The sequence below is a fragment of the Panthera uncia genome, chromosome A2 (genome assembly GCF_023721935.1).
Source record: "Panthera uncia isolate 11264 chromosome A2, Puncia_PCG_1.0, whole genome shotgun sequence".
In the NCBI taxonomy this organism is placed as follows: domain Eukaryota; kingdom Metazoa; phylum Chordata; class Mammalia; order Carnivora; family Felidae; genus Panthera; species Panthera uncia.
In genome coordinates, this window is record NC_064816.1 from 127,342,056 (window position 1) to 127,368,055 (window position 26,000).

The 26,000-nt window shown below is 35.6% G+C and overlaps 1 protein-coding gene across 1 annotated transcript in view; it reads right to left on the reverse strand.

The window, feature by feature from the left end:
• Positions 1 to 19,060, reverse strand: part of PPP1R3A (protein phosphatase 1 regulatory subunit 3A) — a 38,565-nt gene extending 19,505 nt beyond the window's left edge. The window contains exon 1 of the mRNA XM_049641716.1: positions 18,057 to 19,060. Coding sequence (XP_049497673.1) covers positions 18,057 to 18,844 — 788 coding nt within the window. The 5' untranslated portion in view covers positions 18,845 to 19,060. The remainder of the gene's footprint in view (positions 1 to 18,056) is intronic.
• Between the last annotated feature and the right edge of the window lie 6,940 nt (positions 19,061 to 26,000).

Sequence of the window (26,000 nt, forward strand, 5' to 3'; positions counted from 1 at the left end):
CACCCACTTTAAGTGTACAATTCAGTAATTTTTAGTATATTTAGTATATTTTCAGTACATTTTAGTATATTTAGTACATGATGGAGTCGTGCCATCACCAAAACCTAATCTTAAAACATTTCCAACACCCCAAAAAGAAAGTTCATGTCCCTTAGAATCACTCTTCATTCCCCACCCCCAGCCCTGGAGTACTAATCTTCCTGTCTCTATATATTTGCCTAATCTGGGCATTTCATACAAACACATTTATGCAGTATGTGTTCTTTCGTGTCTGGCTTCTTTCACAGTGCATCATGTTTTGAGGCTCATCAGTGTTGTAGCCTGTATCCGTTCTTCCTTTCTTTTCGTTGTTTAATAGTATTCCACTATATAGATACACCACACTTGGTTTATCCATTCGCCAGTTGTTGGGCATTTGGGTTGTTCCATCTTTTGGCTCCTGTGGGCAGTACTTCTATGAACATTTACGTATCTGCGTGGGCATATGTTTTCATTTCCCTTGGAAGAAACCTAGGTGTGAAATTGCTGGGCTTGTGATAATTCCATGTTTCACATATTGAGAAACTGTCATATTATTTTCCTTTAAAGTGGCTGTTCTATTTTATAATCCCACCATTAGTGAGTGCATGAGGGTTTTACTCTCTCTATGTCCTCGCCAGCACTTGTTATTATCTCTTATCCATCATAATCATTCTAGTGGGTGTGAAGCAATACCTCACTGTGGTTTTGATTTGCATGTCCCTAATGATTAATTAGTTGTCTACTGTTTTATGTGCTTATTGGTCATTAAAATAGCTTCTTTGGAGAAATATATATTCAAATGCTTATTTCATTTTATTTTATTTAATTTCTAAAATTTATTTATTTATTTTGGGAGAGAGAGAGCATGCAAATGAGGGAAGGGCAGAGAGAGGGGAGGGCAGCGAGAGAGAGAGAGAGAGAGAGAGAGAATTCCAAGCAGGCTCTGCACAACGGGCTCAATCCCACAAACCATGAGGTCATGACCTGAACTGAGACCAAGAGTTGGTCGCTCAATTGACTGAGCCTTCCTGGCACCCCTTAGTTTATTTTAAAATTGAGTTCTCTTTTTATTATTGAGTTGTAAGAATTCTTCTGCATGTAACTCACTTACTAGATATACGATTTGTATTTTCTCCAATTATGTGTGTTGCCTTTTCACTTTGTTGACTGTGTCTTTTGAAGTGCAAAAGTTTTTAATTTGGATGACGGCTGTAATTTTTATTAGCCCTAAAGTCTTTGCTACCTTGGAGAGTTCCTATATAGACTTTATTTGATTAAATCTCTTTAGGGAAAAATATTATTTTTAATATAAATAATCTTTATTAATATAATTATCACAAGCAACTAATTATACTTCACATTCTCACTAATGCTAATTTCAATACCAAATGCTAGAAAACATCCAACAGTCATTGGTCCTACCTAGGTTCTAGACTGAAGTAGTTGTAAACAGATACAGAAATGATCCAAATGAATATGTAGATTTAAGGAAAGAAGTCCAACTGATTTAGGAAGCTCACAGTACAAACATCATGTTATTTTGTCTGGAGCCTACCATTAGAAGAGATAGAGTAAGCATGGAGGAGTTCATCAGTGCCAAGATGACTCTCCCGGTTGAAGGTCTTTGGATCCCTGATTAAATAGAGCAAAGTTTATTACTAGGAAATCCTAAGAAGATGAAGTGAGAAGGGCTCAATAAGATAGACTATGGTTGAAGATTAGTACAAGAGCAATATGGTGCTTGGAAGGACTAGTTGAGAACCTGATATGAGTCAAAAGGCAAGGAGCAGGTGACTAAAGAAGTTGGGCCACAGACTGGGATTGCTGAAGGAGTCAGGTGCAAGAGCCAAATTCTGCTGAGATGCAGCCACATTGCCAAAGGTGGTATCTCGGCCACACTTTCAACAAGGCAGAGGAAGATTCTGGAGTCAATACTCTGAAGAATCGTACTACCAAGTGGGCTTGAAGGACTCAGTCCATCTATTGGACATCATGCTAATTCAGAATGTCAGACACAACTCAGTGTGTTTTCGATGGACAGATATTTAATATTTGCTAGACATTATACTAGAAGTTAAACCACGAACACAAGCCAAGATTAAACAAACTCTGCCTTCATAAAGTTTACAGTGCAAAGAAAGATAAATAAAACCAGCAATTTAAAAATCACAATTGTACCATTCACGACTGGGGAAGCCTGGGGTCCTACAGAAAAAAATACTAGGAGCACTAACCCAAACTCAAAGAGGGGAGGGAGCTGGCTGTGTAGATACATGGGCTTGCAAAGAGAGATCAGACTGGAGGAAGAGGAGATCCTGCAATCTGATTACAGACACTTTTTAAAAGCTTGATTTTCTGATTTATAAAATACACAATTATCAAAAAGACAACCTTGTAAAAGAAAACTTCTAAAATTTACTTCATTCTAAATGGTAATTAACTTTATCTTTAACATTGCTACTATTACTTAACCCTCTCACGTGCCATACCTGTAAAAGTGTTACTTCGTTTAGATTTACTTTCTTTTCGTTTAAACTCTATTAGTGGATACTGAGACCAAATGAATTGCAATTTTTTTTAAAAAGTTAACTCAGAACACCTGTGTTTATGTCTTCAGATTATACCAGTTATTCTTAATCCTGGGGCATAACAGAAACACCTGGGGAGCTTTTTAAAAATACCTGCGCCTGAGCCCAGCCCCCGACAAGTGCAATTCGTCTTTGTCATGGCGCCTACGTATGGGTGCCTTTTTTTCCCCTTTCCTGTGTGCAGCCACACTTGAGAAACCCTGGTTTATGCTACTACACTGGCTGCTCTGTGAAGGTATGGTTAGTGTGAAATTAATTCCTTCAGTAAAAATACTTGGAGTTTTCGTGGGGTGGAAAGAGGAGACGGAACATATAATCAAATATGCTAGCATTAATATAAATTTTACACAGGTTGTATTTCTGCTACTGTTATGTCTATAAAACAATTAATTTTCATTCATCATGGAGATTGCCCATTCATACTTCAGTGAATCTAAATTTACTTATTTTTTTTTAACTGAAAGGAAAACTACATGTTGTTTAGGGTAAGAAACATTCATAATTTCTACACTAAGAACCATATTGCTATTATAAAACTGATAGTGTTTGTAAAATTTTAGACCCAGACTAGTAAAACAGTGTTGAAAAAGGCAGAACTTTCAATTTCATAGTTTAAATGTAAGTTTATGGATAATGCTAATAGCTTCATGTTTTTGGGGTTTATCATATGTAAGAGAATGTTTCATGTAAAAATACCACAACCAGGTATATTCTGGTCTTCTTTTTTCCTGATATGATACGCAAGTGAAGGCACTTAGAAGATTATACTTGCTGTCTTTGAGAATCGGCATTTCGCAATGGTTTGCTTTGTTTGTATATGTATGGTGTTGATTTTATGAAAAAAAAATTCTTTTCACATGTCTCATTTTATATAAACTTATGCGAGTTTGTACAATACTATATATATATGATACTAGTAGTCTATAATCAGGATAATCAAAATATGTGAAAGTAAAAATGATAGGTACAATTATTTAGTGCTTTTAAATTCAAATAACTCCAGTGTTAAATTTCTTCTTTGTTTAGATTCACTATAACACAACTCCATCTTCACTAAAACAAAGCTGCAACTTGGTCCTTCAGTAGAAAAGATGGACCTTTGAAAGATAAGATATGAGAATCTGGGCAGCCAGAAAGCAGCCAGGAAAAGGAGAAAGGGATCCTAGAAAGGTATGGTGTCAAAGAGAAACTGTTTTCTCTTTACTGCACGCTTCCCTTTCTGTCACGGACCCTGTGATGAGGTTGTGACTGGTCCTGTGGAAAACATGCCCAACGGTCTATAGGAGACATAAGTAGACAAAAGGGAAAGGTCCATCACTTAAAATCGCTTCAAATATTGCCCCAGCTGCTTTGTTCAGCATGGGACTCTGTTCCCCAGATTTCTTCATGACTAACTCTCTTCAAGTCTCTGATCAGTTGTCATTTCCTCAGCGATGTGCCGTCTTTACTAATTCTTCTGATGCCGCTTTGCGTTTTATATTCTCAGCTGCATTTGCCATCTTCTAACATAACTTACTTATTCGTTATGCTAATTACTTATTAGTTTTCCCTCCATTAGAATGTAAGCTAACCCAGGAAAGAGACTGTCATTTTTTCACTAATGTACCCTTGCTGTTTCGAATAGTATCTGGCACGTGTAGTATGTGCTGAATATCACTTGTTGAATGTATGAAGACCCTTGATTGATTTCTCCAGTCACTAGTGTCTTTTGTTTGTTTATTCTCTATCCATGCACAAGCTGAAGAGCACAGTAAGACCTTTGCTACTGATATTCTTATTTTTTTTCTTTCAAGTTAACCAGAACTCATACTCTGTCAATCTTGAGGTCACTGGTGTTATAGAAGGGACCATACTAGGGTAATTTCCATATGCCCAACCACAAGGATAAACATTGAGACGCCTGGAATAATCTTTCTCACTCAGTTAAAACATAACCCTTAGATTTTAAAGGAAGAATTTGGATCAACTAATTATAAAAAGAAAATTTCCCCAGGCATGACCATGAAATAGGTTTAGAAATATCTAAAAACGTGTGCCATCATACATATCTGCTTTTTATATTAAGGATGACCTATAGCAAAATGAAACAACTAACATTGATAACGAGAAAGGAATAAAACCTATATTTAACCATTCCAATAGTAAAAATGGTAAAGACACAGTAAAAAAAATGGTTAATAACATAAAAAAGATTTTAAACCATGAGACACCCAAAACACAAGCAGAAGTGTAATGGTGTCCATAAATGCCATAAGCAGTTTTTCAAGGCAGTAAGGGATCTTCCATAAAACACGATTAGTAGAAACATGTTAGGAGAAAAAAATGAGGGCAATTATGCTCAACATTTACAATTAAATCAATATCATTTCATACAGTTAGCAACCCAGTTCATACTTTTCATTTATTTATTCTGAATACTTTCTGAATTAATATAATTGAAATACTACTTTATCTTTGAATAGGGAGACTCAAGTTCAGATGTTCAGCCTAGCAAGTGGGCACAGTTCATTTTCAAGTTTGACTTTCACAATTCTGTCCATTCTAGGCAGTCTGATTGACCAACAAAATCCTCCCGTTGTCCTTCACACTGTCTTTTCCACAAATATTTTTTACTCTATGTAAATACTCTCCTGCTCCTCCTCCACCTACCGGGGTTTACCGTTTCAACGTCAAGCTCAATTCCTCTGAGATGCCCTTCCTAATGAGGGCGGCCTACAAGTACAGTCCTTTCTGGAATGCCTATTGCTCCGTGTCTCCATTGATTTTCTCTGAGTACATCATTCCATTTGGCACATACTATGTTGATAGCTAACTCTTCAGGTATATAAATATTATCCCTTAACCAAATCCATGCTTGAAGATAGAAGCTACCTAGTAGTGTTCTACATAAAACAAGAACCCTCTTATTTCTTTATGAATAAGTGGCTGCTTGAGGCATTTTGGTTCAGAGCCATAGCAGATTAGAGAGCTTAAATCACAAACCTGACTTCTCTTAAATATTTTCTGGACTTGATCAAATAGATCCCTTTTGCCCAATTTCTTATATGAAATGAAGTGGTATTGCTGACTACAATGTATAAAAGTGATCTAATGGGAGATAACTTTATATCACTATAGAAATGTGATAGATTTAAAACATATTCTTTAAGCTTATATAATTAGAAATTTCTAAATGAAAGGACAAGGTAACTTATTAAAGTAGTAATATCATAATATTAATATCATAGAATTAAAGTTGTCAGTGTGATATAGTCCATACATGATATGAAAGTCCCGCCTCGTTTTGTAGCCAAGTTCTAACTAATGTTACAGATCCTTAGGTACAAAATTAAAAGAATGAAAGGAATTTCATCAAAAATTACCATAACTGGCCAAGGAATTCCCTAGGAATTAGAGAAACACACACACACACACACACACACACACACGCACAAAATTGACATTTATAATCATGCCAACATAATTTTGAAAGGGGTTTCAAAAAATTAATTTCCTTAGAGGTTACAATTCATCACAGACCATTATACTGGACTGTACTAAAAAAAATACCCCCCCAACTTTCTCAACAACGATGCCTTACCCAGAAAATGTTTAATTCAGTCTCACAAATAACATTTTCAGTGGGAACCCATCTCCACCTGTACTTTGAAAGTTAACTGGGGGCACCTGGGTGGCGGCCTCTGTTATGTACCAGATTGTTGATATCGGCTTGAGTCATGATCTTGCAGCTGTGAGATGGAGCTCCCTGTTGGACTCTGTGCTGAGCCTGGAGCCTACTAGAGATTCTTTGTCTCTCGAAATAAACAAATAAACATTTTTAAAAAGTTAATTGGGAAACAACAAGTTTAAATAATAAAACTTTAATTTCTACCTAACTGCACTTAAAAACTTCTTATAACATAAGAACTATTTACAAATGCCATGCGTTCCCTCCCTCAATAATACATTTTCACTTTGGGTCAAGACTTTAGGTTTTATACAATAAAGTTCTTTAAAATATTAGGAAAATTATAGTAAAACTCTTAATGAAAACTATGGGGTGTCAGTGGAGGGTGATGATATAAGAACTAATTACTGTGTCAGTGTAGGGGGAGCATATTAGTATTTGTGCCATAAAAATATATAATTATTTATGCTAGTTTCCTAAGATAGATGTTTGTTTCACAAATCTTACTGTCATAAAACTCTAATTTTTAATGTTTAAAAAAATTTTAATTAAAACTTTATACTGTCTGATGATGACCGTACTATTTCACTTTGAGCTTGTTAACATTTTCAGCAAGTATTTTCAAGGTATTTTATGTTCTGCAAAATCAGCAATTAGCTATAAACTAGAAACTTTCCATTGCTTAAAGTTTTCAAAAGTTAAAGCTCTTGCCTATAAGAATGAATGCAAATGGGCCCCTGTGTTATATAGTTTCAAAACATCTGCATACAGGAATATGGGAAGTCTTCCTATTCTTCCTGTAACTTTTCTTTAAATCTAAAATTATATCCAAAAAAATGTAAATAGTATTATATAGAGTGTAGCAGATCCATCACACTACCTTTGTAGGTTTAAGGTTAAACATTTAGATGCATTGCATTAGTCCCCTTAAATATTTTTGGTTTTTGATTTCATGTAGGGGAAGACCAAGATTGCAGTCCCAAGACAGAGCTGAAAGTGCCAAACAACTTAATACAGTTGAGCTTTAGGTACACAGGAGGCATCCAGGAGAGGCAAAAGGCCCAGTCAAGGGAAGACAATAAAATAAAGAAAAGCTAACAGGACAGCAGGCAGGCCCAGAATCCACAGGTGTCAGGCTGAGGGAGCAGCACACGAGCAACAGTAGCACTAATCTGAGTATTGGCTTCGGTCCTAGCCCTGGCAAGAAAAAAAGAATGAATGACCCAATTCTGATCAGTAGACATACAATATCTGCCTTCGGTCTTTCATTACTCAGCCTGTTAAATTTTTCTGGCTCTGGTCCCACTGGTCTGGACTGTGGTATAAAGAAAGTCAAAGGCCAACCAATGAATATTTATTTTATTTGAGATAAGATTATTTGACATTACTTCAAAGTAATATTATGGTGACTCCATGAATCAGGTCTTGGGAAGACTTGGGAAGACTCGGGATAGAAAAAAAGACCATCGTAGTAGACAATCCCATAGTAGACCATATTAATTTATTTCTCAATTGTTGAGAAAGTTACTGCAGAGACAAATTTGCTTTTCATCTGTTGTTTTTTATAATATGTATTTATAGTCTTTATATATTCTATTCTTAATTTTTAAAGTAATTTTTATTTTTGATCAAATACACGATCATTACCTCATGGCCATAAAATATAATATGGATATAGAATCAATAGGAACCAGCAAAAGGGAAATCAGTTCTTCTGTTTTTTATTTGCATGGCAGGGATGTTGTCTTTTATTAAGGGATGTTGTCTTTTATTAAGTTTTTTATATGCGTGGCAGGGATGTTGTCTATTATTTTAAACAAAATATAAAATAAAGGAAGACGAGTTATGATTTAAGGAGTAATGTAACTTTGGTGTGAGACATCAAGGGAATTAATTTGCCACCTGGATATCCAGATGGAGATGTCCAGAAGGCATCTGAGTTTTAAAGATTGTGAAAACAATAAACGTACTCATCATTAAACTGTAACAAGCATAATTCAGTCTTCAATTATTCAGAAGCTGCTTTTGGATTTTACTAGGCCTCAGGGTTATCAATGAGAAAACCAGTTGCCTTTAATAGATATCTTTAAGAGCTTTTTATATGCAAATACTTTTATTAGTTACAGTGAGGAATCACGCTTAGACAAACATATCATTCCTGGCCTCAAGGAACTTGCAGTCCAGTTGGGAAGATGACACACACACGAGTTTTTCTTTAAGTACAGGAAAAGGCCACCACTGTAAATGCCACCTTTGTAAACATTGTGACTAAACAGATACCGAGAGCCCTATGACAGAAGTCCTCTTCCTTCCAGACATACAAATATATGATAAGCAATAAGTCTTCTGTTAAATGTTAATTTTTCTGTCTCTAAATAAATTACATCAGATACAAACATGGTAAACAGCAATCCTTTCATTTAAGGAAAGCTGTTTCCTTTTGTACCCTAGAAGCAACTACTCCATGAAAGAATATGGCCAGAAATACTGTCATTTAAAGGAAGAATAAAGAAATATAAGGCCAAGGGGCAGCTGGGTGGCTCAGTTGGCTTAGGTTATGATCTTACCGTTCATGAGACTGAGTGCCAAGTTAGGCTCTGCGCTCATGGTGAGGAGCCTGCTTGGGATTCTCTCTCGCTCTCTTTCTCTCTCTCCCGCCCTCTCCCTCTCTCCCTCCCTCCCTGTGCCTTCCTTGCTCTCTTTCTCTCTCTTAAACTTAAAACAAAACAAACACACAAATAAAACCCCAAAGCAATATAAGGGCAAAAGGGATCCCATTTGAACTACATGAGTTTAATGAGAATGGTAAACAAATGTCTTGAATGTCCATATAACGAGCATTATCTAAAAATTTAACTTTGTTTGCCAAAGTTAGCTTTAAATGAGATATTACTAATACAGAAAATATGCACACGATTAGCAAACATATGATCTATCTGAAGAATGTCTTTATGTATTACACACACATATACACAAACAAGATAAGGGTTAAGTAAAAAGCCCATAAAAACAGATACGTGTATGTATATTTTTCCACAAAAAGGAATTGAGTCAAGAATAATTTGAATATAGATGGACAGTATTACTTCTGCTCGCTATGTTCAATTTACTAAATAAATTATGAACTGGATTAGCTTTCCCAGTCCTCTGCATATATTCATTAAAGCAAATAGCGCACACACACACACACACACACACACAGTCAAGAAATTTAACATCTATTCAGATGAATTCTGCTTGTAGACATTGTATTAACCTTTCTACAAAAGGATACACTTAACAATTTAAATTTCAGCTGGCTTAGACTACATTTGACTTTTATAAACCTATTCAAAGTAATCTTCTGAAATACCTCTAACTTTGTAATTTTGTAAATTAAGTATCTTTCTCTTCTGTGACTCCCATAGGAAGTACAGTAATAATAACAATCACTCCAGAACTCAGAACTCAAAGCTACTAATGGCAGGATCGGGAGAGCTGTTTAGCAGCCTTCTGTTCCCTGCCACACCTGAAATGTTAGTGCCCACAGTGCCATCCTTGGAATAGTGATACCCTTCACTCCTTCGGAAAATCTAGTTGGTGAGGAGGTTTTTTTTCTTCTTTGATTTTTGCATTAGAATACTACCAACTAGTTTAGTAGTTTACTAGTTAGGCCTGCAGGGTAACAATCTAAAGCTGTTAGGTTACTTGACAAAGAAAATAGAAATCAGTCACAGAAACCGAGGAAACAAATGGCAAGATTAAAGACCTAGAACAATATGAATGGGACATAAAAGACAAGGAATTCCTGATAGAATACATTACTGAAGAGCACAATTTCCCGGTAGATGATTAATAAGAGAATATATAACCATTCGGCCCGAGTAGTTTTTGGCATAAGTCTAACTGGAAGCAAAAGAATTAAGCGGTCTTTTCTAAAACAATACGACTTGTTGAAAATTACTCAGAAATCAAGTGTGTTTTAACATTGGAAACAATGATTGTAACTTTATTTACACCAAACACAATAGAGACCTACTTAGAATATATGTGAAGATTATATTTTCTATTGCACCTGAATGTGATTTTCAAAATCTGTGCAATGCTTCTATTGGTAAATACCCAAAAGATTTAACATATGACAGTACATTATAAAATCAGCTGTATTAATCCTCAAAGGGAGATATTAGTAAAACGTGAGTATTGTTCCCAGTTTCATTTCACACATGGCTTATGAAGCTGAAATTTACCTACACATTTCTATGTGATTTGTAATTGTGTATGGACATCCACAGTAATTTTTAAGAATGAAAATAAGCTTGGGGTTTTACTTAGGAAGTTATAGTCTATTTGATTTGTATCATAGCTTAAATCTGTAAAACAAATCAGAATACCATCAATGTTAAATGGGCTATAAAATCTGTTTCACATAATTAAGAAAAGGGCCTACTATTTGGCATGCTTTACAAATCTGAATTGGGGGATATTTTGTCTTTTTTACTACTACAGATTTCAAAAGGGGTAAATAAAATTCAAATCCACAACCACACATAGGACAGTCATTGTCTTATGACAGTTTGAATCCCATTTCTATTTGTGACGTAAACGGTACTTATTTGCAACACACCCCATTTTCAGACCCTTTCACTTGAGGGGGAGAGAGTAGCAAAATTTCCTGAGACAGATTTGTTTAATGTACAGTTGGTCTCTGTCACTAAACAATGCCATATAGCATTCCAATCTAGCAATTTCTATTTTGTCATAAAATCTTTAAACAGCAGGGTGATATGATTAAGCTTTCAAAACCAGTTATTACTTATATAATAGATAATAACACTACCATGGCATTTACCCAAGTAAAACTATTAGAGAAGCAGAATAAAAGCCTGAAAAGATCCGAGACATATGTCCTGAGGAGATTTTTTCTTTTTTATATAGAGGTAGGGTACGGAGAATGCTTTAAAACAAAGAAATGACTGAAATGCAATGGTATATAATATATTTTCTTAGAGGAAAAGAACTACATAAAATTCAATTTCATCTTCTATTCATAGGTATAAAGCAATAAGGTGAAGTCGTGTGCAGGTAACTTTATTTATTTAGTCCAAAAGAACTATTTTAAGAACTACCTTAAAAAGAAACACGTTGTAGTTTTTTTGTAAGTAGTGTTCAACTTATGAACAGGCAATCCAGATTTTTTTTTTGTAACCCAGAAATCGCTGGAATTTGGAAATAATTTTCCTCATAGCAGCAGTGGCATCAATATTGGTGTCCCTGATTGGTGACCAAAAGCTTATTGAATCTATAATACAACTAAAATTGAAACTCTTTGTATTAGCCTGGGTCCTGGCAGCAGAAATTATTATAAGAAAAAAAAGCATGCCTCCATTAATCCTGAGCATAGAACTAGCCATATACAAGATTTATAAAAGTGGAATTTATCAGGGTGCCTGGGTGGGTCAGTCAGTTAAGTGTCCAACTGCAGCTTAGGTCGTGATCTTGAGGTTCATGAGTTCAAGCCCTGCATCAGGCTGTCTGCAGCACGAATCCTGCTTCAGATCCTCTAACCCTCTCTCTGTTATCCTCCCCCACTCACTTTCTCTGCATCTCTCTCAAAATAAATAAATAAACTTTAAAAAGTGGAATTTATCACCAATGCCATTTTGAGTGCATATAAAGTATCAGCAACTGAGACAGATGCTTGTATATGTTAACTCATGTATTTCTCATAGCACCTCTGCCAAGTAGAAATTATTATCCCTATTTTGGCCTTAGTGAAAAGGATGAAAAATATAATTTATCCAAGTTTGCACAGTTAGTAATTAGTTATACTGACAGCTCAAATCTGCCCGACTTTAAATGGTATGCTGTTTCCATTAGGCCTCATTGTTTATGGAATCCACCTTTTCCCTTCAATACACACATACAGTCCAGACCCCCCCCCTCCCCCACCGAGTCCTCTTGCCTCTATGGAGCCTTTACTACAACTCCGTACACAAACTTGCCTTGTATCCCATAATGCTCTCTGCTCTAAAATTATCCATTTCCATTGTTTCAATCCACACTTAAAGCCCCCTTGTGCAGCTGACTTTAATCAGGTGTAAGATAAAGATAGTCCCTTCCATCCTAGATGTGTCTGCATTTAAGGAAGGGAAGTGTGTGTGTGTGTGTGTGTGTGTGTGTGTGTGTGTGTGTGTGTAAAAGTTTCAGGCATGGTTTCAAGGTGAAGTGTCAGAGTGTAGAAGACCTTTTACGTCTGCCAGGGCACTAAGGAGTCGGGCCCACCTCAGATGTCTGCTCCTGAGGTCACTTCCCCTATATTATTTCTGTTGGGATGTTGGGGTAAAAACTTAGAAGAGGGACAAGAGCCACAGGCAGCAAAATTGGAAGAAGGTGGAAAACTAAATGTCCCAAATTATAATCATTTTTTCTTCTTGGAGCCTTATTGGCTCAGAATGCTTGGGCCCTATCAGAATTTGTGTAGACTTGCAGATGGGCTTGGGTGGGAAGTAAAGTCTCATGGAGATCCAGAGGATCCATGTAAGAAACGGGATCCATAGTGATTTCCTTCAACCAGAGCTTCAGAAACACCTTGAATGATGAGACTCTCAGGTTCTTCTTCTCTCAGAAAAGGCTCCAAAACTACTCCATGGAATCTAGGCTTCTAGGGCTATGGGTTTATACAAAACCAGGAAGCCACAAAGCCCTGGTAGATCTCCAAGGAAACTAAGCTACTTGGCTCCTTGCTGTCAACCAGCTGGCAGCTTCTAAACGGTCCTCTTGACAGGTCCTGTGCAGCTGCGTTTTATGTTTCCATATGGCCTTGCCAGGGTCCCCCCCGCTTTAACCAGACCTGGCTTCCACAATTAGTACGGACTCACAACAAGTTAGTTATGGAATACATTAAGTCCTAAAGGCCTCATGGGGCTATTTACACCTCTTTGGACTATTTCCAGGATCCCAGATTATACTGTAAGTGTAAATTAAGGAAGTCTCACGATCCAATGGGCCTGACTGGAACATGCAACATTACCATATCTTATGCTCCATTTTCCAATGCTTTTCTTGGCTTCATTTTGACGATTTTATACCACCCTGAAAGGTAAACTCTCTGTAATCTTAAAATCATGCTTTAGAAAATATTTCTCTCTTTTCCCTTCTTGAATGTGCCTTATTCTATTCTCGGGTACAAAAATTGAAGACTGATCAATTTTCTCCTTTGGCATTGAAATCTTTCAGGAATTTATTTGCATTCACCTGGCCAAGTTATAAATACCATCCAACACCTATATCATGCCATTTCTTTACTTAAAATAATAAATTGGGTTCACTTAATAAAATAGAAAACCAGATGAAGTCAGTCTGTGTACCCAACAGTTGGGAACATACATTTAGCAGCTGGTGGGGGAACAAAAAGGTCACTCCTCTAGCCCTTGCACAAGATCAGTGATAGATCACATGTTCTAGAAAACATGAAACATAATGTAAATGGTTCTTACTTTATTTTTTATCCCATCGTATACCCAAAGAATCGGAGCTGATAGTCTCTCTCTTTCCCTTTCTCTTCTCTCAGCCCCTGGGAGGCCTTTTCTTTGGGGCCTCTCCTCATCTCAGAGTCATGTTTGCAGCCATGTTTTTCTCATGGATACTGGTGTCTGACAACACACAGGTCCTTAATAAACACTTGTTGAATGAGTTTTGGAACCTGAACAAGGTAGACTATGAGGTCTAGAGAAATCGTACAAGTCCAAGAATCAGGAAATTAGCTGAACAAGATTTGATAATCATGGCGAATATGCTTCGCTTTTGATGACTACTCTGTATGTGGCCAGCACTCTATTAGAAGCCTTAAAAGTATCTAATTTTATGGTAATTGAATCATCACAATATCAGGCATCATTACCCCTATTTTACAGATGAATAAACTGAGGCGCTGAGAAGTAAAGTAATATGTCCACAGTCACCTAGCTACTAACTATATATTTTACTGGGATTAATATGCATTGTCTGTTCAATGCTGAAATTCATGCCTTTTTTTTTTTACCCCTTCCTTTCTGTTCCTCTATTTTGTCATCTAGTAAATGTGGAAATTTTAATACTCACTAAGAAACCCAGTTTCAGGGTGTTTCAGATATAAGGTGACACATTTCTCACGAAAATTTGCAATTGAATTAGTTTTGTTTATTGATTAAAATCCTGCAACAGACAAAGGAATGGCTCTCCAAAGCTGAAAAGTTGGGAACCCTGAAAGCAAAGTCTTGGTATCAAGACTTTGGGGCAGGTTGAGCCTTTCTAGGGTTTTTGAGATCCACCTAAAGCTAAAGTTAGCCTTGTCTTTTTTTATGCTGGTTAACATTTACTGAAAACTTACCATGGCCAGACACTGTGCCATAGAAGTTAATATGTATCATGCCACAGAAATCTCAACCCCTAGAAGATAGTAGTACTACTGTTATTCCCAATTAACAGATGAAGAAACCAAACTTAACTTGCCCAAAGTCACACAGCCAGCATGGTAGAGCTTGGACTCAAAGCCAGATATGTTTAACTCTGAAGCCCGTAATTTTAACTGCTTATGCATGCTATTTTTGGCTTATTTATCTCTGTAAATTTAATGTAATTTATATCAATGTCATTTATTTCTTTTGGTCATTTATTTTGAAATAAATCCCAAGGAATGCAGATCAGAAATCTGCTTAGTTTGTTTGCTAACACATACACCTGTGCCATATATGTGGTGACACTTATCAAGTATCTCATGATGCATGACTTTCCGTGCAATTAAATACCTTTGGGTCACTCTCAGTCACATGCCTGAGAGTTACAAACTCTGCTTTCCTCTCCCTCTAGATATTTCTTTCTGTCAAAGTGGATAGATTAACAAACATCAAATAGACAGCCATATCAATGTAGAGATTTTCAGACTCTGACCTGAAAAAAATCTCCACAGGAAAAGCATAGTGCCTAGGGTGATTGACATAACAGAAATCCTACCTCACTAAATGTGTTCCCACAGTTCATTCTGTATTTATTAGAAGGAATTATTGACACTTTCAGAAGATACAATCTCCAGGACCCTGATAGGAAATTAACTTTGGTTTTAAAAAGAATTGGAGCTAGATGTTACTGTCTGCATCAGGACAGTTTATTTTCACTTTAACTCTGAGTTATATAACACAGTATTATCAATTGCTTGCATGTATGGAGCAAAAATCCACATAAATTTCTCTTCTGTATTTATCCTATGGAAGAAGTGCCCTCCAAATTAAGCTATGGAGGAAGTGTGGAAACACTAAAAACAGCAACAACAACAACAACAACAACAAAAAAAAACCTATCTAGATTCCATAACTCTTTGAAGGGAGAAGGATATTTTAGAAGCTATAATTTTTTGATCAAATAAGTATTAGTTCACTTTTATTTTAGCCAACTACACGTTTTGCAAAATAACACTAATAAGGTGTGCTCTTTTTCCCTAACTAAATTCTTCACAATGAAATCCAACTGCAATATTCATTTAGAAATTTGATAATGCTCTCTTGTGTGAGTTTTAGGAATATTTGAAACCCCATTGCATATAAATTATATCATGGAAAAGCTGTATAAATATTCTATTACGGCACATGCTGTTCTAAGGATCTGTCAGGATTTCCTTTATACACTCCATTTTGAGTGGTATATAAATCAGATGTAAAAATTCATGTTGGACTGAAACTCAGCACAAAAGGCCTCCTCCAGAGGCAAATGCTTTTTTCAAAATGTGGTTTGAATTATGTTGGTCATTTTTAAGTTATAGAAGTGCAGAAAATGTATTTGTGGTTTTGAAGGAGAGAGATTTTTTCCATTTTTATAACTCATTAGGAAACTTTACAGGCCTTTAGACCATTTTGTGGTTTAGTTCTTCTCAGGTTTTTCCCCAAAGCAATATTAAAACTTGAATGGTGTCCGCTATGAATCCAATGATTACTGTTCTGAATACAAATGTGTGTATGGATGTATATAGTTATACATATCTTAGACTAGGAGAAGTTCCAATAATATCATAACTGGGGTGGAAGATTAGACCTATCAGTTGCCCTTTTTTGTTCTTGGTTTCAAGTCAGGGTTTATCTATCAAAAGAATCCTCTATCTATACCATAGTTCACTGCTTGTATTTTTAAAGCTGCATCTTAAACTTCAGAAAATACCTTGGACTTAAACACTGCTTCTTCTATTAGCATGTTGACAATAAGGTTGTGACCTTTCTAAATTTTGCTTTTCACTAACAGAGAGAGCAAGTTGCAGCACGTTTAATAGATATTGTAAAGTATTCAATGTGCATGTTTGTGTATATAAATTACTTTGTTAAATAGTGTTGAACTTATTTTGTCTATATAGGTAACATGTTGCCAAGTAATTTCATAAACATCTAAGTTATTATTTTAGCACATGTAGAGATTATGGTTATACTATTCTCTTAACAGCATCAGTTAAAATCTGAGAAAGTTTTATTTGGACTGAGAAAGTTGGCAAAATTCTCAAAGTGGAGCAAGCCAATCTTTCAAATGACTTTAAAGGATAATGAAAATAGAAATATTTTATATGATTGAATTGCTTCCACCTATGTTATATTTAGTTCATCAATGTGTTAGACTAACACATTTAGTGTTATTATTTACTATCATATAATAAATCAAGACATTAAAGCATAAAGAGGTTGAAATTTTTCCAACGTTATTCCTTATATTTTTTATTAAATCCCACTTGGAATCTCAGTGTCTTGATTCCTAATACAGTTCCCTCTTCAAATTACACTATTTCTGGTGCAATTGTGAGAATCTTTAGGTCTAGTAACAGTTAGGATGGACCACCCAAAGGATAATCAAACATTTGCCTGTGACTTGTGGAGCAAAGTCGACTTTCCCACTGAGACACTTGGAGGATCAGAAGGAATCTATCTCCTCCTGGATGTTTTATCTACTAACCTAGTGTCATGGAAATTAGCCAACTCTACAGTGGAGACAGCTGAATGCAGTTTTCTTTATTTTTTCATATTAACAGGAGAGCAGGGTTACTAATGAGGAGTCACATCCCAAATCTCTGATCTATAAAGCTGAATCTCCTTATTTCTATTTGGGTCATTTTTTTTTTTTTAATTCTGCTCCATTTGCTTTTACTAACTCATGCTACTTTGTGTTCTATAATGTTATATTTGTTTATAATTATAAACTTTCTATGTGATTCATACATAACTCATATACTTTTGTCTTTCTCTTAGTTTGTCGTTAAAGTCATCACTGTTAGGATTTACTTAACACGTATCACTCCAAACACTCCTATATGACTTAATCAGTCATTAAAAAGTTTGGAGGGAAGCCTACAAATTTCTGAGAACTAAGAGCATATTGAAACACTGTTTTGTGAGAATCAGAAATGTTTTGAAGTATGGCATAGACATTTAAAAGCCACTGAAAGTAAATATACTATATATGTCAAAAAGAAGTTTTACATGTTAAGAATCTACATTCCATGGTTGAATTTAACAATTTGTAAGTCATTAGGCGGGCAATATGCACATTGTACTCCCCTGCTTCTCCATTTATTATATTATACCCATATTTTTCCTTGCATTTGGAGGAGAGATAACACAGTGCTATTATTTGAATAGCACTGACGTTGTTAAAGCCTAGCACCGTTGTTTTCTATATAATGAGCAGTATATTTTTAAACAGAATGGCTATTTCTTACAACACATGAAATGAAGAATGACATAAAATACTTTAAGACTATGAAGAGTAATGAATGTAAGACATATCCTTACCTTGATTTTACCTTTAAGCAGCCTTTTATTTGTCTATTAGGAACGTCTTCCCGTGGTTTTACAGGCTCCGGCTCTTGTTCTTTCTTTTGACAAATCAGTATATAATTTGTGCCATTATTATTTGACCAAAACGTACCAACAGAAGTTTCGTAACGTATACAAAACTCAACTTTACTGCCATCTTTTTGGTAAGGGGGAACCAATAAAATCTTAAAGGAGAACTGATCAGTTTCACCATCACATGAATTTGGGACATATTCTGCTAAAATGTCATAATGTGTCTGCCAGTCATCCAAGGACATTCTCACATATACTAACTTCTCAAAAGAAATATTCAAAACTCGAATAATGCCCTTCATACTCGTAGACCCAGGAGGATACTCAGTTGACTCCAGTATTGCTTTCTGTACTTGAAGTTGCTGCATAAGATCTTCTTTTGAAGAAGGCAACTCAAAGAGTGGAGATAAAACATATTCTTCTGTGTGGAAAATGTCCTTACTTAAGTCAAAACTGGTTGAAACACTCGGTAAATCCCAGCAATCAAATTCTTTGACAGACACAAGATTGAATCCAAAGGTGTCAGCGAATGAAACTCTTCTTGTACCTGAAGACGGAGTGCCCAGGTACATATCTTCAGAAGAATCAGAACCTCGTCTACTAGGTTGAGGGGAGAAACCAGGTTTGAAGGTAGCTTTAACTTCTTCATCTTCAGAAAGAGAATCAGACAAATTAGGAACTTCTAAAAAGTTATCTTTGCTAATCTGACTAGGTTCTTCAGAAGACTCCATTGGGCTCTCTGGTATCAAATAAGAGAGAACTGTACAACTAGTAGAGGCTGATATTTGAGATACTGAGGCTTAAAATAAGTATAATGTTACAGTTGACATTGCAGAAAGGAGTCAGCTCTATAAATAGGTCCAATGGCGTGTAAACTATGCTAGCTCGCCTCCAAAGGCCTTTAATATGATAGCATCCATGTTACTCTCACCAGTATGTTTCAGATTTAACTCTCAGTTTTTAAAGTTGCATTTGTTTATGAGCTGAGTTCTAAAAAGACATTTTAAATCATTTTTTACTGTGTTGAAAAATCTGAAGCTTTACAATTAAAAATTGTTATAACCAGTTGATCTTAAAAATAAAAACAACCACAATACTAATATGTAGTTTGAGCTAAATCAATCTATTGGAGCAGACAAGGGCAGACGGAAAAAAATAAGAACATTTGTAGAACTGGAAAAATCCAGTGCCTAATAATAATGGTAGCTACTATTTAACAGGGCCTTACAGTGAGTGTAAAATGTGAACTATAAAAGGGTTAAATAGAGGTGCTGGGAGTTCTCAGGAAACATGATTTAGATGGAGAAGGCATCATTTGAAATAAAGCATGAAGGGTAGGTAGGATATAGACATGCAGGGTTGGAGTGAAGCGGATTTTCCAGGTGGGAGAAATGGCCTAAGCCAAGGCCTAGAACAAATAATTAGTCAAATCCGTTATTTTAAACATTAGTGAGTTTCTTTTAATTAAGCTATGGAAAAATACACACAAGTAATATGTTATTGACTTGAAAATATATATGAGCAATGGTAAGCCTGGCCCAGGAGTGAAATATTTATGTAGAATAAAATGTTCATCTTTGGCAAATTGCCATTTCATGCCCACAGAGCAGAAGTTAATACCATGAAATCTTGGAGTTTGATGTGAGTTTTAAAATGTGAGCAGCCTTTTTAGACCACTGAATTTTTGTGTTCGTGTAAAACCCACTTTGGGGATGACAATCAGGTAAATACCTATTAAAAAAATTAAATATGCATAAGCTTTGGCCCTGGAATGTTCCAGCTAGAAATTGCCTTATCAGTACAACCTAAGTATACAAAGATAAATTTGTGTGTGTGTGTGTGTGTGTGTGTGTGTGTATTCATAACAGAATTATTTTAAAACTCTAGAAACTATCCAAATATCCATCAACAAGAAAGTAAATACTGGGACACCCATACAATAAAATGTTTTGTAGTCATTAAAAGGCTACAGTAGCTCTTTATATATTGATACAGAAAGATAACCAAGATAAATAGCTAAGTGAGAAAAGAAAGTGTGTACAGATATTTGCACAGAAAATTCCTGGAAAGACACAGAAGACATTGTTAGCAGTGGTTATCTCTGATCATAGAGGTTGAGGGTTGTAGGGTAGAGGAGACTCTTGACTTGATAGTCTTCTTCTGTACTCTTTGAAATATTAGACATGAACAAGATCTTTTGCTATCTCTTTGACTCAATGAATTAAATTAAAAACATAAAAAAATATATTTTCAGCTTATCTCTTTTGAGAGAGAGAGCAGGGGAGGGGCAGAAAGAGAGGGAGAGAGAGAATCCCAGGCAGGCTCCCTGTTGTCTGCATGGAGCTAGATGTGGGTCTCGAACTCACTAACCATGATATCATGACCTGAGTTGAAACCAAGAGTCAGTTGCTCAACTGACTGAGCCACCCAGATGCCCCTCAATTAATTAAATTGTGAGAGGTGATTAATTAAAAAAGGCGGGCTGTCCAATAGCATTTCTTTAATATCATAGCTTTGTAAGTATATTATAACTTATTGGACAATTTGAATTGCATAAAATAGTGGTTCAGGAAATTATTTTTTTAATTAAAAATGAGTAGGATCTAGAATAAGGAAATTAAGTTATTTGGGCCTTACCTTACCCATAAAACAAGAAGGAGTGGTAACCTCACGGATTGTGCAAGAATGGAAAATGGCTATGGAAATGGCTATCCTTGGCAAAGTTCATGACCATAAACTTTGAGTAGACATAATCCAAGTTACCTAAATATATCACTAGGTATTCAAGGAAAATAGTAACAAAATAATTTAAAGAATTAGTCAATAATCCTTACAGTCATGTAAACAATAGAAGAATGAAAATTTATAGATACAATAATATACAGAAGTAACTTAACTATTGAAGGATGATAAGCAGAGACAGAGATAAAGACCCATGGGTTGTATTCGGGCTCTGCCACTTAGTAGCTGGGCAACGCTCAGAATTTTGCTCAAATTTTCTAACCCTCATTTTCTATAACTGTTACGCAATGTTAACGATTAAATGTGCTGTGTGTTAAATGTCTAACACAAAACTTACTGTAATAATAGCAGGCATTATTTTTATTTCTAAATATGCTATGGAAGGCTGATTTCTAAGATACATCAATAGATAATAGATTATAGAGAACCTACATATAGAATATTAAGTAATAATTTGTAATTTGTTTGATTTTGTCTTTTTCAAAGACTATAATATGTAACACTTAACTCTGTAACATAGTTTTATAAGACACAAAATAGCTCTACATTAGAAAACGGGCTTGTTATTTGAGGTAAACTTTTCCCTTCTTAAGTTGTCTCTTTACACAGAGCGCTATTCCCTTGATCTGTAGTAATCACTGCCTCTCTTTAGGAGTCTATAACCTTCACAAGATTGGAGACAGTTGAATGTTGCTCCTTAGTCGCTTAGCTAAAGCCCGGTGATTTCATCCTTTCAATCTCTTCTCACATGTCAGTCCTCCAGCACTTTTTTATCATTTTGTTACTCCTCTAGGAACTCCTTCCAGCTTGCCCATAGTATTCTGTTAATCACAGATCAGGTGTCTCTGGAGCAGGTACAGAAACACTACCGGTTTCAGCCTTGTGATTTCGTATTTGTATTCAGTTAAAATTCACATCTCCTTGCTTCTTCTTAATATCCTAGGTCAAACCAACGTCCCATTTTCTCATATTCACTACTACTTCAATTTTAACATGACTTTTACCACCCTGTTCTTCAACTGTATAGGCATACCTTTTTTTTTTTTTTTAAACAAACTACAGCTCGAGTTTTCACATATTCCACTTCATACTTATCAAAGAGTCTCAAAGTCACCTTTAACATCTGTATCAGTCAGGATCCCAGTAAGTGGGAAATCAATGTCATGCTCAAAATAAGATAATTCCAGGAGGGTTTATTTACAAGGATCTATTTATAAAGTGTAAATGCAGAAAAGCCACAGGGCTAGTGCAACAAACTGGGAGCCAGTTGCAACAGCGTTGGTTACCTTCCCTCAATGGATGAGGAAAGGGGTAATCATCAGAGCTTGAAAGCAAAGAGCACCATGATCTTTGGTTGAGGGACACAGCCAGCCAAATATGACCTTTCCAGGAGAGATCTAGGAACAAAAATACACTTAATTTACTTTTCTCCTTTCATATGATGTCCTACCAGAATTAGGCATTGGCCAGAGGCTTTGGGGACAATTACAGTTCATTCAGGTCAGTCTCCTGGTGCAAAGAAGCTGGGTAGAGAAGGGTGAAAAAAGTGCCAAATGGAGCTGGAGGGACAAAGGTATCAGAGATTAAAAGGTTTTTTTTATTTATTTATTTTTTTTATTTTTTTTATTTTTTAATTTATGAAATTTACTGTCAAATTGGTTTCCATACAACACCCAGTGCTCATCCCAAAAGGTGCCCTCCTCAATACCCATCACCCACCCTGCCCTCCCTCCCACCCTGCCCTCCCTCCCACCCCCCATCAACCCTCAGTTTGTTCTCAGTTTTTAACAGTCTCAGAGATTAAAAGTTTATTATTAAGTTATCATTATGTGCTTATGCACTATATTTAAGCATATATAATTTAAAATACGTATGTGTTTTCCTCTTGCCTTATACATAGTATATCTCAATGCCAACTGAATTCTTATTCCCTGATAATTTGTTGTCACAGCAAAATACTCAAATATCTAACATCTGTAAACTCTGATCCGGTGAGGGTCATAAATAAGAAATATTGAGTTTATCCACAGATGGCAAAGAAAGAAACCCTCTTTTCTGAGATTATAACTTTGTATCTGTTTCCGTTGTTGTCATAAATCTTTGCAACTTAAACTCAAGAGACATTTTGTCAAAAGAACGTGGAAGAGTGATTTTCAACCAAGCATCACTGAGAGGTGTTCAGATGACACAGGTTCAGGTGCACCATTAGATCTACTGAATAAGAGCTTCCAGGTTGATGATACTGCACAAGTGATTCCGGTATAGATCGGTTAAGGTACATGATCTGTGAGTCTGTGGGCCAGAGAGACAAGGACTTGTATTCTGGTTAGAAAGAATCATAGCTGTCATCCCTCAAGTATTAGGTGTTTTTGTTTTTGTTTTTGACATAGAATCTATACAATAGTTTTATTTTAAAAAAGGCATAAAAACTTAGTAGAGTTACAGAGTAGCAGAATTTTAAGGCATTTAGAAATCATGTAGGCTAGTCCCTTCACTTTCATAAAGGAAAATGGAAGCCTGGAATAGTGAAAGCCCCATCATTTAGTAACCGAGCTGGAACTTGAACCCAGCTCTTTCTTGCTTTCTGTCTGGTGTTCTCCATATTATCCCATACATACACCAACTTTTAGCTTTACAATTCAGAATTAACAAAGTAATCATTTTTTTGAAAAATAGTCATTAAAATTCATTTGTTCTAGATCCAGTTTATTTTTTAAAATCAATTAACTTTTGTGAACTTTCTTTTTTCCATTTGATGAAAGATCTCCAGAGTGTCCAGATAATTTTTCTTCATGACAGAGTCACTCAACCTTTTTTAACCTTTGCTGCTTTGGGTAAATATAATATCTTACACTGTCCTCTCTCTCCCTCGGAGACTCAGCTATACTCCTATTTGGGAATTACTGATCTAAGTTATAAAAATGAATTATATGATCTTTTTAGAACTAATATTGATACTTGGTATTTTAAAGGACTATTAGTTAAAGGACACTACTTCAAACATAGTTTGAGACACAGATTGGCTCATCAGATGCCAATTACTGGAAAAAATCCTCTGCAAATGTGCACATCTACCAACAGAGGACACGCAGATAAATCAGCAGAAAGTGGAAACTTTGCCAGGTGAAGATAAATTTTTAAAGGTATGTGTCATTTATCCCATGGAGAGATGAATGATTCAGTGTAGGTAATTGATCATGTTACAGGAAAAGAGTTTGCCACCAAAGGCAGCATCCTCATTCCTTAGCTTAATTTACAAAAGAAAAACTAGTATAATATTCAAGCACCAAGTGCTTATTTTCTATGGATTAAATAATGTTCTTTAAACTCCTTTGATTGAAATAAAGACATAGAAATACAACTTAAAAAAAAAATCTACAGTTCTAAGGTTGCGAAGCAATCAAGCATCAACCCCTTCATTTTGCATATAAAAACATCAAAATCTAAGTGGTCAACTGGATTCTTAACTCGGGTTGGGGGTGAATCCAGTATTAGCCCTAGAAGAAAAATAGATCATAAATTTCTCAAAGACCAGTATAACTTAATAATTTCTTAGTAAATTATTAATTGACCTTTATGGCTCTTCTCCCATTTGAGTCACTTAATATAGCCAAAAATGTAGCATCAACCAGGAGTTTCTCCTGAAGTTCTAAAGATATATATTCACTTTATGCAATGCTTGGCACAGTTTTGGATGAGGATAAATAGTTAATGCTTCGGTAACAGCTTAAAGAACCTTAAACTGAATTTGCCATGCAGGGTACAATGCCTAACAGCGTTTAACATTCTAACAAAGTCAGCAACATTGTCAGCATTACTTAGTTGCCTCTACTGCACATATTAGTTTACCAGGCTAGGAGCTTGAAACCTGTGATCTATTGACATTGCAGGGTAAGTGGATGGAAAACAAAGGATCTGAAAATTCTCTGCAAGTATATGTTAAATTTGTGCGTGTCTCCATTTTACTGTGTTGACTATACCAAATTTACTTCCTGGGTCTCTGAACCAAATATTTAAGAATTATTGGGATCCACAAATTACTTGACAGTCAGGAGGAGGCAGTCCTGTAAGTTAAAAGTAGAACATGTACCAGTCTGTCCCTTTCATGCACCTAAAGTTGAGCACAAATCGAATCAGGACCCATTATAAAAATCTCTTTGCTATATAATATGAAAAATACATGATGATGTTTATGTGAACACATACACATATTATGCATATCTAATTTATTTAGGGGAGAAATAAATAGAACTTGCTCAATTTTTCATAAGGCACTCCTGGAACAGTGAATAGATGTATTTAGCATCATTTAAAATTTTCCCTTGGCACATCATCTTTTACCAATAGAGTAGTCAACTGTTTGGGATTATTTTAGATTTTTCTTAAGAATAAAAAAAAAATCTGGACATAATCTCTTGCTTAACCAGTAGTTTAGTCATATATATTTTTAAATCATATAACAAAAGAGTTGTCAAAAATACAAGAAACTGAGAAATACGTGTTCTTTCAGGTGGAATCAGCTTGAAAGTTTAAATGATTTGCTCACTGATGACCAGTGTTTGGAAAATTATTTGGGAGAACACATTCAGGAGCTTGTGTTTGTTCATGATAAGGTTAAAATTATGTCTCCTAGAGTAAGAAGGTTCCTTGGAAGTTATTCTGTCCACCTCCACCCTTTAAAGACTCCCTTTTAAGATTTATTAATAGGAATGTTTCTATCTTTACCTTAGATAAATCTAGTGATTGCAAACTCACTGCGTCATAAGGCAGCACATCTCACTTTTAAAAATTTTAAGAAAAAGATCTTTGTCATTTTGTGCCACAACCTAATTTATACTAGTAACCCCACCCCAAGGCTACTTTTTAAAAAAATTTTATTTATTTATTTTTTTACTTTTTTATTTATTTTTTTTTAATTTTTTAATATATGAAATTTACTGTCAAATTGGTTTCCATACAACACCCAGTGCTCATCCCAAAAGGTGCCCTCCTCAATACCCATCACCCACCCTGCCCTCCCTCCCACCCCCCATCAACCCTCAGTTTGTTCTCAGTTTTTAACAGTCTCTTATGCTTTGGCTCTCTCCCACTCTAACCTCTTTTTTTTTTTTTTTTTTCTTTCCTTCCCCTCCCCCATGGGTTTCT